This window comes from Callorhinus ursinus, unplaced genomic scaffold (assembly GCF_003265705.2).
Source record: "Callorhinus ursinus isolate GAN/ISIS: 27379988/994484 unplaced genomic scaffold, GSC_fseal_2.0 scaffold8, whole genome shotgun sequence".
NCBI classification, from domain to species: Eukaryota; Metazoa; Chordata; class Mammalia; order Carnivora; family Otariidae; genus Callorhinus; species Callorhinus ursinus.
In genome coordinates, this window is record NW_027397070.1 from 9,089,439 (window position 1) to 9,107,072 (window position 17,634).

Consider the following 17,634-nt stretch of genomic DNA (forward strand, 5'->3'; position numbering starts at 1 on the left):
ATCACTACATCCAAAGGGGCACGTGCACCCCAATGTTTATAGCAGCAATGTCCACAATAGGCAAACTATGGAAAGAGCCTAGATGTCCATCAATAGATGAATGGATAAAGAAGATGTGGTGTGTATGTAGGTATGTATATATATATGTGTATATATATGTGTGTATGTATATATATATATATGTATACACACACAGACACACACAGACACAGACACACACACACACTGGAATATTATGCAGCCATCAAAAACCTGAAATCTTGCCATTTGCAACCACGTAGACAGAACTAGAGGGTACTATGTTAAGTGAAATAAGTCAATCAGAGAAAGACAATTATCATATGATCTCACTGATATGAGGAATTTGAGAAACAAGGCAGAGGATCATAGGGGAAGGGAGGGAAAAATGAAACAAGATAAAACCAGAGGGGGAGACAAACCATAAGAGACTCTTAATCTCAGGAAACAAACTGAGGGTTGCTGGAGTGGAGGGGGGTGGGAGGGATGGGTGGCTGGGTGATGGACACTGGGGAGGGTATGTACTATGGGGAGCGCTGTGAATTGTGTAAGACTGATGAATCACAGACCTGTACCTCTGAAACAAATTAAAAAAAAAATGCAAGGGAATGACAACCATAAAAATCAGGATAGTGATCACCTCTAGAGTAAAGCAGAAAGAATGGTATTAGACAAGAACTCACAGATAACTTCAAAAGTATTGTTAACGTTCTTGTTAAGGGTAGCTAAATCTGGGCCACTGCCTGTTCTTGTAAATCAAGTTTTACTGGAACATAGCCACATTTACTCACTTACAATTGCTTTTGAGCTACAACAGAGCTGAGTAGATGCAACAGAGACTGTACGGCCTGTGAAGCCTATGATGTTTACCATCTGGCCCTTTATAGCAAACATCTGCTAACCTCTGCTCTAGTTGTGTTGGATTCAAAGGTGTTCATTTTATTATGCTTTATAAGCCATATTTTAGATTTATTTTTCTGTAATACACTAAATTTTGTATCATTAAATACTTAACTATACATTAATTTGGAAATTACAAGTACTCATGACATATATTGGATTTTCTCTTATGTTTTTTTATCACATAAGTCAAATTTATGAAAAATAAAAACAACAAAAAACTAAAATTGTTAACAAGCATCTGGTTCTTATGAACACAGAATAGCACTAACAAACCAATAAAACGCATACCTGAAAAGGTTAACAGGCTTAATATTTAATTTCTTGCTTAAATCTGACTGTTTGGAAGATACAATATTCACCAAGTAACTTTCCTTCCCTTTTAATATGTATTTTTCTTTCAAGTTCCTAGCCTAAAAAAAAAAAAATCATATAACTGTTTGCTTTCGACTGCAAAAGGAAAATCATTCACCAACCATAGAAACTTGGCCTTATTAATGTACTAAACATATATTACATGATCAGAGGATAGCTGATTGCTATTAAAAATTTTTATCAAATCTAAATAGCAGATCCTTACTGAGTTAGCAAATCCACAGCACAAGGAAGTGGTGGAAGAAGATGCTGAATTACTTCCTCAGTAAGGAGATCACCACTGTGGGAAACAAAACTCTTGATAGCTGAAAAATAGAACAGACTTTTTTACTTGGCAGAATGTAATGAACCATGAAAAAAAGCATTCATTAATGTACAGCATTTATATTTTTATTAGAGGAATAAATGTGCTAAAAACAAAAAAAAAATCTTGAAACTCTCACATAAAAAGGAAGCTAATGTCTTTTACCTCTAATCAAGGTAAAAAAAACAGTTTCTAGAATCACTAAAAGAAGTCCACAACCAAGTTAACAAAATCCTGCTCTTCTGGGTTTTACTCAACCCGAGCTCAGAAGTAGAATAAATTACCTTAGAACCTTAAGTTTGCCAGTTCTACGCTAATTCTGCAGAACTATGATGACATTTTAGTCACCATTGTTAGGTTCTTACAGATGTTACCTGAATCGTGTAAGTTTTTTAAGGAGTTATTTAATATGTATTTTAATATTTTAAAGTTAGACTGAGTTTCAAGATTAATTTCTTTTTTTTAAGATACTTTTTAAAAAAATATTTATTTATTTATTCGAGAGAGAGAATGAGATAGAGAGAGAGAACATGGGGGGGGAGGGTCAGAGGGAGAAGCAGACTCCCTGCTGAGCAGGGAGCCCGATGCAGGACTCGATCATGACCTGAGCCGAAGGCAGTCGCTTAACCAACTGAGCCACCCAGGCGCCCAAGATTAATTTCAAAATTGTTTTATTTAAAGTAAAAATGCCATGAATAAACAAATAAAACCAAAATCAATGTTTCCATGTCTTTCCAGAAATACCACTTCCATAGTTCAAATATTCATGGTAGATACTATTTTTTAATGGTTCATATACTATAGAAGGGTACAACTTTCATATATAAAAAACTAAATGGAAACCATACTTAATCAATGCTAATTAAATCCAAGCCTAATATTCCTAAAAAAAGAATGAATGCCTACTGAAGACAAAGCAATCTTGGAGGTTCTCAACTGATTACATCTAAGAAAACATGCATTTTCCTGAGGATCAGAATTCTAAAAAATTTGGTTTATCACATATCTGTTCTAATCACTAATTATGTTCAATTACAAAAATCACTGTAATATTTTCACCAATAAAGATATTAATATGGGAAAATTAAGGAGTGAGGGAAAAAGCCAAAGGAAAGGGAGAAAAAAGACCAAGCTTCACCTACCACAGAGTGCACCAGCTCGTCCTTCCAAGGTTACCTGCCATGTAAATGAATCTCCCCGGCTTTTTTCTGTTTCTAGATCTTTAGGAGACACTGGAAAGACACACTTCCACAACAGCAGAACTCGACCAAGGTGATGACTGACAACCGCAGGACCTGTAATTTATTCAACTTGTCACTTATTAAAGAACCCAAAATGTTACTCTTTAAAACTCAGTAAGTTGATAGCAACTTGTTCCAGGCCAAAAATCAGATGTGATACATCTGCTTGGAATTTTTTTTTTTAAGAGCTCAGCCTCATCTCCATGGTATTCCTTTTTTTTTTTTTAAGATGATTATGACCTGAGCTGAAGGCAGATGCTTAACTGACTGAGCCACCCAGGCGCCCCTGGAACTTTTTTTAGAAAAGATTTCAGGTCAGTAACATTTATGAACTAAGAGATCATGAATATACAAACTCAGTAATGAAAGGCAATGTAGAATGATAGTATTTTATTTGATAGCATTATCAGTTAAGAAAAAAGAAAAACTAGGAAGTATAAAAAACTCAAAGCTTTTCTCCCAAAGTTATTTTCTTTTTCTTAAGATTTTATTTTTATTTATTTGACAGAGAGAGAGACAGGGAGAGAAGGCTCACAAGCAGGGGGAGTGGGAGAGGGAGAAGCAGGCTTCCCTCTGAGCAGGGAGCCCGATGTGAGGTCAATCCCAGGACCCCAGGATCATGATCTTAGCTGAAGGCAGATGCTTAACTGACTGAACCACCCAGGCACCCTAAAACATTAATTTTTTTAAAAAAAATATTTTATTTATTTATTCCAGAGAATGAGTGAGTAAGTGGGGGGAGAGGTACAGGGAGAGGGACAAGCAGACTGCACGCTGAGCATGGAGCCCGACACGGGGTTCAATCTCAGGACCCTGAGATCATAACCTGAGCCAAAACCAAGAGTGAGATGCTTAATTGACTGAGCCACCCAGGTGCCCCAAAACATTAATTTAAAATTTTAATCCTTTTTTATATGTTGATTATGAACATACAATAAAATATGATATACTAATCTTTTTAAAAAAAGATTTTATTTATTTATTTGCGTGAGAGAGAAACAGCATGAGAGGGAAGAGGGTCAGAGGGACTTGATCCCAGGACTCCAGGATCATGACATGAGCTGAAGGCAGTCACTTAACCAACTGAGCCACCCAGACACCCACTAATCTTTTTTTTAAAAAGACTTTATTTATTTGAGAGAGAGAGGAAGGGAGAGCTCCTGCATGTGCAGGGGGAGGGGCAAAGGAAGAGGGAGAAATAGACTCCCCTCTGAGTGGGGAGCCTGCTGTTAGGACTCAATCCCAGGGCCCTGAAAACATGACCTGAGCCAAAGTCAGATGCTTAACCCACTGAGCCACCCAGGTGCCCCTAATCTCTTTCTTTAAAAGAGAAGGGATTTCTTGTAGTCTTCTTCTGATGGAATTATTTTTCTGAAAAATTTTATTCTTTGAAATATTGCATTTATTAAGTAGTTTATTTTCTCCTTTAATTAACCAAGATCATCAATATGGCAGGCATGAAACACCCAGCCAAAAGCAAATAAAGGCTTGGCCATATTATTCCTTCCCATCACTTTGTGAAATGACAACGTATGCCAGGGTCCAAATTTTAAACCATTAAAAAGTGTAAAAACTCTTCTTAGCTCAGAGGCTGTATAAAAGAGTTGGCAAGCCAAATTTGGCCCATAGGCTGAATCCTGATATAGTCCAATAAACCTCTTTAATCATCCCAAAAACATTATTTACAGTGGCTCTTCATTTGTGATTGTTTAATTTAAGCTCCTTTTAAATCAAACTACTTCAGAGATGTCAAAATGATTTACTAGTTAAATCCAGCCAATTTTATATCTTGGCAATAAATGATATGATTATAAAATAGATTTAAAATATAACTTTAATAAAGCAATAAAATTGGTTCTCAAAGTTATAGGATATAAATGCAATAGTCATGACTATAAAATAATAACTGATTTTTAATAAATATAGTGAACCATATCCCCTTCGACTACCTTATTGATATTACCAATTCTCAAAACAGTTACAGAATTGGAGTCACAGGCTATTGTATGTTTTCCTGCCTACCCTTCATTGTGGAAATTCTTTTTTCTGGAGATGGATGTGAATGATTTTTGGAAAAGTCAGAGTCATTCACAGTTAAATCTGAAAGGTAATCAAATTGGCTTATCCTACCTAAGGCTCATAAATTGTTTTGTTTTTTTATTTTTTTTTAAAGATTTTATTTATTTATTTGAGAGAGAGAGAAAGCACAAGTAGGCAGAGTAGCAGGCAGAGGGAGAGGGAGAAGGAGGCTCCTCACTGAGCAAGGAGCCTGATGTGGGACTTAATCCCAGGATCCTGGGATCATGACCTGAGACAAATGCAGACACTTAACCGACTGAGCCACCCAGGCGTCCCTCATAAATTGGTTTTGAAGAGAATCTCAGATAAGGAGATCTGAAAATATTTTGAGGAATGGAGTAAGTATATGGCTTCCTAAGGTGACTGCTAGAAGAAAAATGTTTGTGTGGATAAATTCTGGTACAAATTAAAAATCAGTCTCCTCAAATCATACATTACAGTATTTTACATTCAGAAAACAAAGTACTTCAGAGTCATGTAAACCTTCCACAGACTATTATTACCTAACGTCATCAGAGCTGCAATCAATAACCATCCAGCTTGTGTGCGCTGAGCTGAAAGACGACTGTTTTGTACAGCTGAACACAGCAAATCCTCCGCTAATGTCATAATAATCTATTTATATATGGAAGAATAAGGTAAAGAAGTGTATCAATTTATAGGTTACTGGACAAAAGACAGCAATAATCTCTTGAAAAATGAACTCTTATATATAACGAATATAAGTGATAAAGGACTCTCATTCATGTAGACTACACCATAGGACAACATCATAGAGAAAACTATAAAAAAGTTAAGTTTAGGTTAAATACTGGCATATTAGGTTCTATACAGAAACCTTTAATTCTTTGTAGAGCACATATTATGACACTGTACAACTGTTCAAGTCAAGGTGCGTAGAATTTGAATTTACTTTTAGTTTTAAGCATTTATCTTAAATCTGTCATTACCAGAGAAAGTTTCCTTATAGGAATCTCCCTTTTTAAAAATTTGCATACCTTTTTGATACCTGAGGGTCTGATAATCTTTCTAGAGGCAGTATACTATATTGATTAAAAGTACTTAAAATAGTCTCACACTGAAGTGATTTTCAGAGTGGGATTCATAAAAGTATTATATTTTAAGTCGACGAAATAGGCAAAACAAAAGAGGAAAAACCAGATTATTTCATACGTTATGGATAACGCATGCTTATACAGTACAGAGGCCAAGAGGCATCTATTATGTCTGAGAAAACATGTTACCAAACACCTCTAGAAAAGGAGCAAGTATTATAAGTTGGCATATAAATTTTCTAAACAGGAAGGCTAGTGTATTTTAAAACAACCAACCAACTTATTACTAACTTAGGACTACCTGAAGCCAATATAATCAATGGATAACACTCAATAAAAACAAGGATAAAATAAAACAATCCCTTCTGCCTAACTAGTAAGATCTGAGGATATTAAATTTAATTCAATACAGGCAATGGCAATTCTTCGCTTAGAAACATATGACAGAATATGTTAGTTGTCAATCACCTTACTCAGGTGACATTGGCAATACTCAAAATAGTTTTACAACTTCTGAAGTAATGGTACATTCTTCTGCAAAGGTTAAACGGCAGATACATAATACTAACAATGACATATGAGTGACAATGAGAAAGCAAGGAATGGTGATTTATTCATTAAGTACGTATTTGGGGGCGCCTGGGCGGCTCAGTCAGCTGAGCATCTGCCTTCAGCTCAGGTCATGATCTGGCAGGGGAAGGGGGGAGGTGTGTCCCTGCTCAGCAGGAAGTCTGCTTCTCCCTCTCCCTCTGCCCCTCCCCTCACTCATGCCTGAGCTCCCCCCCCACTTTCTCTCAGATAAATAAATAACACCTTAAAAAAAGAACTTATATGTGTGTAAGGCCTAGGTTACAAAGGCTTTCACTGTCAAACAACATTCTCTGATAACTCACAATTCCTAGTTATTCAATCCACTGTTGCCATTATCTTTTTTTGATGGTACACATTATCCCACTTTGGTCAGTGGGAGCCCCTTAAGTTACTTTCTGTATCCTTTTAAAATGAACACAGTAGTCATTGATGACTTCCTTGTTCTCTGGTATGAGGACAAGGTATTTCAGGTTTACACTGTGCCTTTCCTGCCCCAGATCTGGAACCAGCCATTCCTTTATGGAGCCCTGATTGCCTTTTGCTAAAATGATGTTTAGAGCCATAATCTGGGTGCTAGGGCTTTTCCTTCCTACCAGGTTGTCACTGCTTTAGGTCTTGTCACTGGACAAAGTGAGGATTTAAGTTTTTTTTTTTTTTTTTAGGATTTTATTCATTTGACAGGGAGAGCACAAGCAGGGGGAGCAGCAGGCAGAGGGAGAAGCACGTTCCCCACTAAGCAGGGAGCCCGACTTAGGACTCAATCCCAGGACCCTGGGATCATGACCTGAGCCAAGGGTAGATGCTTAACCGACTGAGCCACCCAGGCGCCCCCACAGTGATATTTTCCATTCAAATGTAACATGTGGGGCTTTTACTTAACGTTCTTGATTTTAGAGCTACAGCTCTTTGCAACTCTGTCCTCTACAATGCTATTTTATTTTTTTATAATACAATTTAATTTTTAATTTTTATTTATTAATTTATTCATTTTTAAACATAATCTCTACACCCAATGTGGGCTCAAACTCCACAACCCAAGATCAAGAGTTGCATGCTCTTCCAACTGAGCCAGCCAGGCGCCCCTATAATGCAATTTTAAATGCACTTCTATGCCAGAGCTAATTATATAGCAAAATAAAGCCTCCAGGAACAAACCGTTACTAAATGGAGATATTTCCAATAAAAAGCACAGAAAACATTCCCGTTTAAGTGTAGATAAGACACTTTTAACTATCCCTTTGTTTGTTACAGCAATTATTTCATAATATTTAAAAATTAAGTAATATAGCTGCTTTCTCAGAAAGCTGTCCTGCATGGCTTTGACTCACGAAGACAATTACGATTTTAAAAAAAAATTGAAATGTCATTATCATATGTGAAGAATGAAATCATTACCTTGCCCTTTCCATGAGGAATTCCTAAAGGACAATGTTTCACTGCTCCCAACAAAGCTGCCACAGCAAAACTAAAGCCAGTCACTGCTTCAGGTGAAGACTTAAGTACAGTAAGCCGTTCCAGGCAACGGTCTAAAAGAGGTGTTAGGTAAGAAGGTAATGCCACAGCAATGCAGTGTAAACACCAAGCTGCTGCTAGTCGAACAGAAATGCTAGGATGCTGAATAACTGAAATGACACTGTCAAGAATACCTAGAACGACAGAAGAAAAAAAACAAAAAAAGACTTAGCTCTACGGATAAATTCACTTAGCCAAAAGTAGTCAAAAGAATAAGCAGCCACATGGATATAAAATATATTATCTTTATCAAAAGCCAAATCAGAATAGAAAAAAGATTTAAAAAGATACATAATTATAAATGATTTTTTTTTAAAAAGTAGGTTCCACACCTGGTGTGGAGCCCAACATGGGGCTTGAACTCAGGACCCCGATCTCATGACCTGAGCCAAAGTCAAGAGTCAGCTGCTTAACCAACTGAGCCACCCAGGCGCCCCTAAATGATTTTTATATGCAAGAATTACTTCTAGGGGCGCCTGGGTGGCTCAGACGTTAAGCGTCTGCCTTCGGTTCAGGTCATGATCCCAGGGTCCTGGGATCAAGCCCCGCATCAGGCTCCCTGCTCCCCAGGAAGCCTGCTTCTTTCTCTCCCACTCCCCCTGCTTGTGTTCCCTCTCTCACTGTGTCTCTCTCTGTCAAATAAATAAATAAATAAATAAAATCTTAAAAAAAAATTACTTCTAATATGAAAAATGATTTAAATTAATACACAAAAGAAAAATTTTATTTCCTAAATAAGCTAATGTTCTGCTTTTTTATCTTCAGACCATTATTCATTTGGTACTAGGAATTAAAAATTATCAATATATAACAAAAACACCTTAAAAAGAAATGTCACACTATGCTCCATCCTCCTCTTTTAAAAAAAAAAATCCCTTCTGGCACATTTATCTACATAATTAGTATGCTTCCTATGTACCATAACACTTTTGCCTGAGAACAAAATGTTGAACAAAATTGAGGCTTTGCTAGGTCCTCAATGGGCTACTAACCAATTATGAAGACAATGGAGTACCAATACCAGTAAGAATAAAAGTCTGTATTGGGGCGCCTGGGTGGCTCAGTCATTAAGGAGCTGCCTTCGGCTCAGGTCATGATCCCAGGGTCCTGGGATCGAGCCCCGTATCGGGCTCCCTGCTCAATGGGGAGCCTGCTTCTCCCTCTCCCACTCCCCCTGCTTGTGTTCCCTCTCTTGCTGGGTCTCTCTCTGTCAATAAATAAATAAAATCTTAAAAAAAAAAATAAAAGTCTGTATTTGCTGTAATACAACTTCGTAACAGTTCATGTTGGCTGCTAAATTATACGGGATAAAGAGCTTACAAACCAAATATAATGCCGGCTTCGGTCAGCAGGAAATACGTACCACAGTTAAAGGACAAAAGCCATCAAAACCGATTTTTTATAATGATTAAATAAAAGACACATATTGTATGATTCCATTTATATGAAATGTCCATAATAGGCAAATCCATAGAGACAGGAAATATATTAGTAGTTATCAGGGGCTGGGGAAAGGGGAAATAGGGAGGGTGAACTTTTTGGTATGTGAATTATCTCTCAAAGTGATTAATTTTCCAAGAGAAAGAAAATGGAGACTGCTTGAAAGGACCTTTGAGGAAGTGAATTACTTGTATCATATAGAAATTAATGTTTTCACTGCAGATGAGAGACAAGAGTTCAGGTTTGCTTTTCTTTTTTTCCATGTTATCTTAAATATTTCCAGAAAGGGAGGACTAGAGGGTGACTTAGTGAACAACCTGTATAAAAGAAAAAACTACAATATACACATATTCTTAATAATCCTGATATTTATATCATAAAACATCTCTAATAAATCTACAGAGGAATCTATAATAAATGAGTTATATGAGAAAGACTTGTTTCTTCAGAAAAAAGTTGTCTAGAATAAAAGTAAAAACAAGGTATTCAGACAAGTCACAAAAAACAGATACCTGCACTTGAATCCTGCAGTAAAGGTGCAGCTGTGGTGCCAAGACTGTATAAGAGATTTCCAAGCTCTTGTAAAGCACACACCAGCATATGCTGGCTGGCTGTTGCATCTGTGGAGCCAACCCGGGTTTCCACATTACCATCATTCATCACGGCATCTGATAGAAGCATAAGATTTAACTACTTGTCAGTGTTTTATTATAATATATTATAGGCGGTAGGTGTTAGGAGCAGAAAACATGGGGCGCCTGGCTGGCTCAGTTGGTTAAGCAGCTGCCTTTGGCTCAGGTCATGATCCCGGGGTCCTGGGATCGAGCCCCATGTCTGGCTCCCTGCTCAGTGGAGAGCCTACTTCTCCCTCTCCCTCTGCTTGCCACTCTGCCTACTTGTGCTCTCTCTCTGTCAAGTAAATAAATAAAATCTTAAAAAAAAAAAGCATAAAATATAAAGGCAAAAATTAATACCTCCTCTCTCTATACATGAAACCCTTAAGGCAGTTAACGAAAATACTACAATGGGGACTTGCATCAGTTGAGAAAGAATTGAACTAATACAACCAATTTAGTTCAAGTAACCTGACCATCAATCCCTTAATTACAATTACAAGTGGCACTGAAAGGAAGAATGCATAGAAAACTAAAAAATATTCCAATTTCATTGGTATATAAGATAAACAAAGTGCACTTAAAATAGTACAGGAACTGGGATGAACTGATTGGTTTTTTCTTGGGGGGGAGGGGCAGAGCGAAAGGGAGAGAGAATCTTAAGCAGGCACCACACCCAACCCAGTGAGGAGCCTGATGCCGCGCTTGATCTCACAACCCTGAGATCACGACCTTCGCCAAAATCAAGAGTCGGATGCTTAACTGGCTGTGCCACCCAGGTGCCCCTGAGATTAACTGATTGTTCTGAAAACATTGTATCAACCTCTAGAGGAAAATTATGAATTCTGAGGAATTATTATCACCAGCCTTTAAGACTTGTATATATATACACGATAGTTACATGTTAGATAGTTTATGTCTCATCTATGTATTGACAACTTTACCCTAAAACAACTGACATCTATTACAAAAGCGTTTTTTTGTATTAATATAGTAATATATACCAGTCTAGCTTTTCCAAAAGGACAATTCCCTCAGCATTATTAAAACAGACTGTCTTAGTAGATCCATACCCACAACTTTCTTCAACTTCCAGATAGCCTGGCAAATATCCTTGGCAGCAGCAATTTGAGCCTTTTCTCCAAGAAGACCTCCTATAGTAGCTCGAAGGATAAATGAAACACAACGGCGACCGCAGACAGCATCAGTCTGAGTTTGGGTGGCTTTAGGGTGTGACTGTGACACAAGGCTTAGGATATGAGAAAGAAAGGCAGCAAAATTTTTCTCCAGCCATGTTCCTCCTAATGTTGAAACAAATACCACATAAGCCTAAAAAAGAAAAGAGTTTTATCTTCAAAATGAAATAATTTCATTGAATGAAATGAATTAATATTTTCTCTTCCACAAAATATACAAAATTTGTTTCTTTTTATTCTTTCCTCATTTATTGCTGCTTCAGCTATATAAATGTAATAGTATTCTTCTGTCTGTATTAAGCCCAAACTGAAGTACACAGTCTTTCAATTGGGATTTCATTTGTGCTGCATTTTTATTTTGGTCAGACTATACCAAGTTTCAGGATAACCAGCATAGCCAGCTAATATGGAGACTGTGTCTATGGCTCCTCCAAACAAAGGACTCACGCTCTTTAATATTCTGAACAAGAAAACCCAAAATGAACATGAACACACTGTAAGAATTAAGTATGTTCCAACACCGTAACTCTAAGGAAATTCAGTTCTAGAAATGTGAAAGGAAACTTTACAGTGATGAATCATTGCTTTTTCTTTTCATGAATGTTAATGGTTGGTCTCACTCCAGAGATACAAAGACAGTAGTTTCCTTATGTAATCTGTTCTTTTAGAAATACAGTTTACAATTACACTGGCACATCTTACATTTTGAAGAAATCTATTATCTGTATATTGTATAAAACATCTTGAGGACATACGTGAATTTAAAAAAATACACATTTGCTTTGAACCACAATGACATTTAGAAAACAATAGAGACCTCTGTGTTGTTTTATTCTAAGATACTTTTCCTAGGTTTAGCTTAGATTATATGCTATAATCTTCACTTAGGAGTTGAAACCATATTAAATGGAAATACAGTATTTCCCATACTGAATGATATGTACCTTAAATCTGAACTGTACAAGCACACAAAAGCACAATGGAAAACATGTTAAACTGTAAGACACATGAAAGCACAAGGCCTAGAAACAAATGTTTGTATTTCAAAGGAAATAAACAAAAATTTCCATTAGCAACTTAAAACACATTGTGAGTAATAGCCTATTTCATTGGCTTTTAGGTAACTAAGGTTCTCTTACGTGTAACCTAACTTGCAAAGAGTGGCCTTACCATCTGTTTTATAAATATGAGAGCAGAAGTAATGACCCTGCACAGTATCACTTATGCCCAGAGTATTCAGATACTAAAATTCTCATTACAGGCCAGTGAGTATTACACGTAGATACTCATTTGTGACTCTAACCTGAGTAACTCCAACTCGAACATCCCTACTGACTGAACTGGTTCCTTTCAGCATATCTCCACTGGCTCGAAGAAATCCTGAACTCCCACGTAGAAACCCTGTTCCTAGTAATTCCAGAACTTCCTCCAGAGATACTCTGCGAATGCTTTGACGTGAGACTGCTATAACAAAGAACAAAACAAAACATGTGATTCGTACTTTACAGAGACCAAAATTTTAATGCATGACCTTGATTTGCATGATCTTGGTAAGCACGTTAATAGAAACAAAAATAAACTAAAAATCCAAACAAAATGCAAAATTGACAGGACATTACACACATTAACAAACAAAAAATTATGCAAGGGTTCAGAGGTCAAATCCTAACAGACCCTGAAATATCATGTCAATGACATTTTAAGATTAAGCTACTTCAGGATTACGCCTTATTGCCCTTTTTTTAAAATAGATTTTATTATTTATTTGACAGAGAGAGAGAGTACAAGCAGGAGGAGTGGCAGGCAGAGGGAGAGGAAGAAGCAGGCTCCTTGCTGAGCAGGGAGCCCAATGCAGGGCTTGATCCCAGCACCCTGGGATTATGACCTGAACCGGACAGGGTGCCCCTATTGCCCTCTTCTACTGCCCCCACAGTAGAAGGCTAACCTTTTTTTTTTTTTAATTTTTTTATTTATTTGAGAGAGCATGAGTGGGGGGGCGGGGCAGAGGGAGAGGGAGAAGCAGACTTCCCAGGACCCTGAGATCAGGACCTGAGCCAAGGCAGACGCTTAGCCAAATGAGCCACCCAGGCACCGTAGGCTGTCTTCTAAAACAAAAAACATTTAACTGCCCTTGCTCTCCACAAATGAAAATGCTTATAGCTTTAAAAGTTTAAAATGCTTTAAAAATTCTTTTCAAATACTAAAAATGCCAAAAATCATAATTTTACATTTCCAAGTGCTCTACAACTTTTAATGAAACTTATATAAAGTAACCACCATATCCTATTTTTTAAAATTCTCAACTGCAGGTACAACTTTTGTTATATCCTCAGTCTCTGAAGAAATCAAAGCAAAATATTACTAAACTGATCAGTTGGCCCTTAGGCTACAATAATCAAGAGATTAGTTAGGGCAGAATGTGTCTTCATGTCTGTTTGCAGTATGACACAGTTGAGTTTCTCCCTGTGACTATCTAGGGAACAAGATCTCTTAAAACACACACACACACACACACACACACACACACACACACACACACACACACACCTTTCTCCCTTTCATTCTTCTGAATAATGATGGTCAAGAGCTCTGACCCTTATTATTGGCTCAAGTCATACACAGTAGAGAAATAAACTTCCATTAATCAAAATTATGAACAAAAAATCTACTCCTCAGCATAAAGAGGAAATAACCATCTGAAACAAATGAAAATCTATGTTGGTGTTTGGGAGAAAAACATTAGTGAACAATATAAAACCCATGCCTTCATGAATCATAAATTCTAGAAAGGAAAGAATAATAAACATAATAAATGACTAAGTATAGAGTATGCTAGACAATGATTAAAGCCATGCAAAAAATAGAGCAGCTCAGGTTCAGGAATACGGGGGAAGTGTTTGTGATTTTAAATAGGGTAGTCAAAGTAAGATTCATTGGAAAGGTGACACCTGAACATAGTTTGAGGACAGTGAGGGAATCAGGCATGCAGATATCTGGAGAAAAAGTGTTCTAGGCAAAGGAAATATCTAAGGCAAAAAGGCCTTGAGGAAGAATATGATGCCTACTGGGTTTAGAGTTATGTGAACAGAGCAATGGAGGACTTTAGTAGGGGACAGGCCAGAGTGTAAAGATGGGGGAAGAGAAGGCACTGGTCTTTGTAGATCATTATAGTAAGGATGTAACTGAAATGAGGTGCCAATGAAGGACACTGAGCAGAGGAGTGATATAATCTGTCACTGCTTCTGTGCAGAGAGAAGACTGTAGAAGGGGGCAAAGGGAGAAGTAGGGAAACCAACTAGAAGCAATTTAGTAATTGAAGCAAGAGATGATGGTGGCTTAGATGAAGGTGGTTGCAGAAGAGTGGAGTCTGGATAAACATGTATTTTTAAGTTTTTATTTGAAAAATTTTCAAAATTAATTACAAAAAGAGCTGCAAGAATAGTAAAATAAACTCCCATGTACCCTTCACCTAGACTCACCATATTCTCTTTATCACTTTTTCATTTTTGAAGAGTTTGTTTATGGCTAGTTGTTTTATACAACAGTACTCAATTTGAGTTTGTTTAGTATTTCCTCAGAATTTTTGGCAGGAGAACTATGTAAGTAATGCTGTAAGCCTTCTCAATGCGTAACATCAGTATGCACTATCAGGTTTGGGGTCAGTCTGTCCCTACATTAGTGTTATGATCCTTGAACACTTGAATAAGGTTTGTCTGCCAGGTTTGTTCACTGTAAAATATCAACTTTCCTTTTGTAATTACTATGCAACCTGTATGGTGACAATATAAATATGCTGTAACCTATCAAACTTTCATCCAACAATGCACTGAGCATTCCTACCTGCAATATTTATTACTATGACTGCAAAAAGGTGATTATCTAACAATCATTCCTTCTGTATTTATTAGCTGGCATTCTACTGTAAAAGAGAGCTTTCCCGTCTCCTTTACTTATTTTCAGTATGCACGCATAGATTTCTTTATTTAATAGGTTATAATCCATTTGTCATTATTAATTTTGCTTCCAATATTGTCCTGGATTTGACCAGTGGAATTATCTTCAAAGAGCTGGCCAGTGGGAGGACTTAACTTTTTTTGACACAACAATATGTTCCAAGGTCATCTTCAGACATTTCCTTCACCAACCCCCAAATTAGCCAATTCCCCAAGGGGTCCTCATTCTGGGTATGTTTTAAGATTGCCCAGTAGAGAAGCTATTGAGTGTGAGAGCTAAGAATCATGGGTGACTTTACAAATTTTGATTTGAACACTTGGAAGGACACAGTTGGCATCAACCGAGATTAGCAAGCCTGCAAGTAGAACAGGTGTGTGAATGTTCTAGAGGAGGAGAGATCAGGTATTCACTTTAGAAGTTCATTTGAAACATCAAATAAACATCGAAAGAGATGTCAAATGGGAAGCTAGATCTGAGCCTGGTGTCCAGGCTAAAAATAGAGATCCAATAATCCCTGACATGTAGATGGCATTTAAGCCATGAGACTAGGTAAGATGACCAAGAGGATGAGCATACACATACTGCAAACGAGCAAGTACTAGGCAAGGGGCCTCTTCTATAAAAAGATAAGGAATCAACAGAGAAGACGAAACAGGAATTTCTAGTGAGGAAGAAGGAAAACAATGAGAGAATGAAGTCCTATAAAGCCCAGTGGAAAAAAACAAGGAAGAGGATCAGCTGAGTTAAATGTTGCTGAAAGGTCAAGTGAGACAACTGAGAACTGCCCACTGGCTTTAGCATGGCTGAGTATAAACATCAGCTCAAAAAGGGCGTGGTTTTTCTTTTGTTCAATGACATATCCCATGTGCTCACAAAAGATCCCAGCCAAGTATAAACAAGTATTTATTGAATGAATGAATGAATGAACATGGAGGTCTTTGATGATCTTAACCAAAACAGTTTTGGTGGAATGAATGGGGGGAAATCCTAACTGAAGTGGGTTTCAAAGATATGGCAGGAGGGAAACTAAAGACACTATCAAGAACTCTCCTGAGGAACTTTGATGCAAAAGGAAGAGAAATGGCGCTCCAACTGGCTGGGAAGTAAGATACAAGAATTTTATTTTTATTTTTCTTTATTTATTAAAGATTTTATTTATTTATTTGACAGAGAGAGACACAGCGAGAGAGGGAACACAAGCATGGGGAGTGGGAGAGGGAGAAGCAGGCTTCCCGCGGAGCAGGGAGCCTGATGCGGGGCTCGATCCCACAACCCTGGGATCATGACCCAAGCCAAAGGCAGACGCTTAATGACTGAGCCACCCAGGCACCCCAGAATTTTTTTTTTAGATGGGAGAAATAAAAGCATGTTTTTGTAGGTAATAATCCAATAGAGAGGGAAAAACTGGTATAGGAGAGGGGAGACTTCCTAGAGCAATGTCCTTGAGCAAGTGAGAGAATGATATATATTAAATTATATATGTTAAAAGATCATATAAATTCCCCACAACTTGTTCCAGTGATAAGAAAGTGTCATACTCAATCCCTACTTTTTAAAAAATTTTACTTATTTATTTATTTATTTATTTAGAGCACACGAGTAGGGGGAGGGGGAGTAGGAAGGGAGAAACAGGCTCCCCACTGACCAGGATCCCGGGATCATGACCTGAGCTGAAGGCAGCCGTTTAACCGACTGAGCCACCCAGGTGCCCCCTCAATCCCTGCTTTTTAAGTGCCTTGGAATAACCTACCACCTGCCTGAAACCTGTTAGTTTTACTAGGAAAATCACTTCAGCTCTGTACTTCATAATCTTTGCATATTGTAGTTGAGTATACAAACCTCCACTGCATTTGTGTTCTAAATTATTAAGCACTATGTTGCTATTAGTCCTTGACCTTAAAAAAATCTATTATGGTATCTAGATCACTTTTTAGTTGTACAAAAATAACTCAGTTATTTGTAAGCTAAAACTTACAGAGGCAAGATGATAGAATTTCTAACAAAAGATTAGGCCAAGGATTTTTATTGTGGGTGAAGTTGATTCTTCACTTTGCTTAGTCTGACTACAAAAACACTAGTATCAGTTTAGTGCTACCATCGAAGCATACACATTAAAATATTTATTCATAATTCTTATGCAATTCTACACTTTGCTTGTTTTTACTGAAACCGCCTGGGTGGCTCAGTCAGTTAAGCGGCTGCCTCAGGTCGTGATCCTGGGATGGAGCCCTGTATTGGGCTCCCTGCTCAGTAGGCAGCCTTCTTCCCCCCACCCTCTGTTGCTACCCCTGCTTGTGTTCTCTCCCACTCTCTCTGTCAAATACATAAATAAAATCTTTAAAAAATAAACAAACA

General features: G+C 37.4%; 1 protein-coding gene across 10 annotated transcripts in view; it reads right to left on the reverse strand.

Moving 5' to 3' along the window:
* The window catches only part of HEATR5A (HEAT repeat containing 5A), a 111,414-nt gene that overhangs the window by 68,874 nt on the left and 24,906 nt on the right, over nucleotides 1–17,634 (reverse strand). For 9 of the 10 annotated variants that reach the window (XR_012378954.1, XM_025870204.2, XM_025870201.2 and 6 more), the window contains 7 exons: nucleotides 12,629–12,789; nucleotides 11,203–11,458; nucleotides 10,028–10,183; nucleotides 7,959–8,209; nucleotides 5,421–5,532; nucleotides 2,740–2,892; nucleotides 1,499–1,598 (listed from right to left, as the gene is read on the reverse strand). Coding sequence is in view for 9 of the 10 variants with exons in the window: in XM_025870204.2 (XP_025725989.1) it covers nucleotides 1,499–1,598; nucleotides 2,740–2,892; nucleotides 5,421–5,532; nucleotides 7,959–8,209; nucleotides 10,028–10,183; nucleotides 11,203–11,458; nucleotides 12,629–12,789 (1,189 nt within the window). In the remaining variant the exon portion in view is untranslated. The remainder of the gene's footprint in view (nucleotides 1–1,498; nucleotides 1,599–2,739; nucleotides 2,893–5,420; nucleotides 5,533–7,958; nucleotides 8,210–10,027; nucleotides 10,184–11,202; nucleotides 11,459–12,628; nucleotides 12,790–17,634) is intronic. The other variant, XM_073895033.1, reaches the window with a different exon arrangement.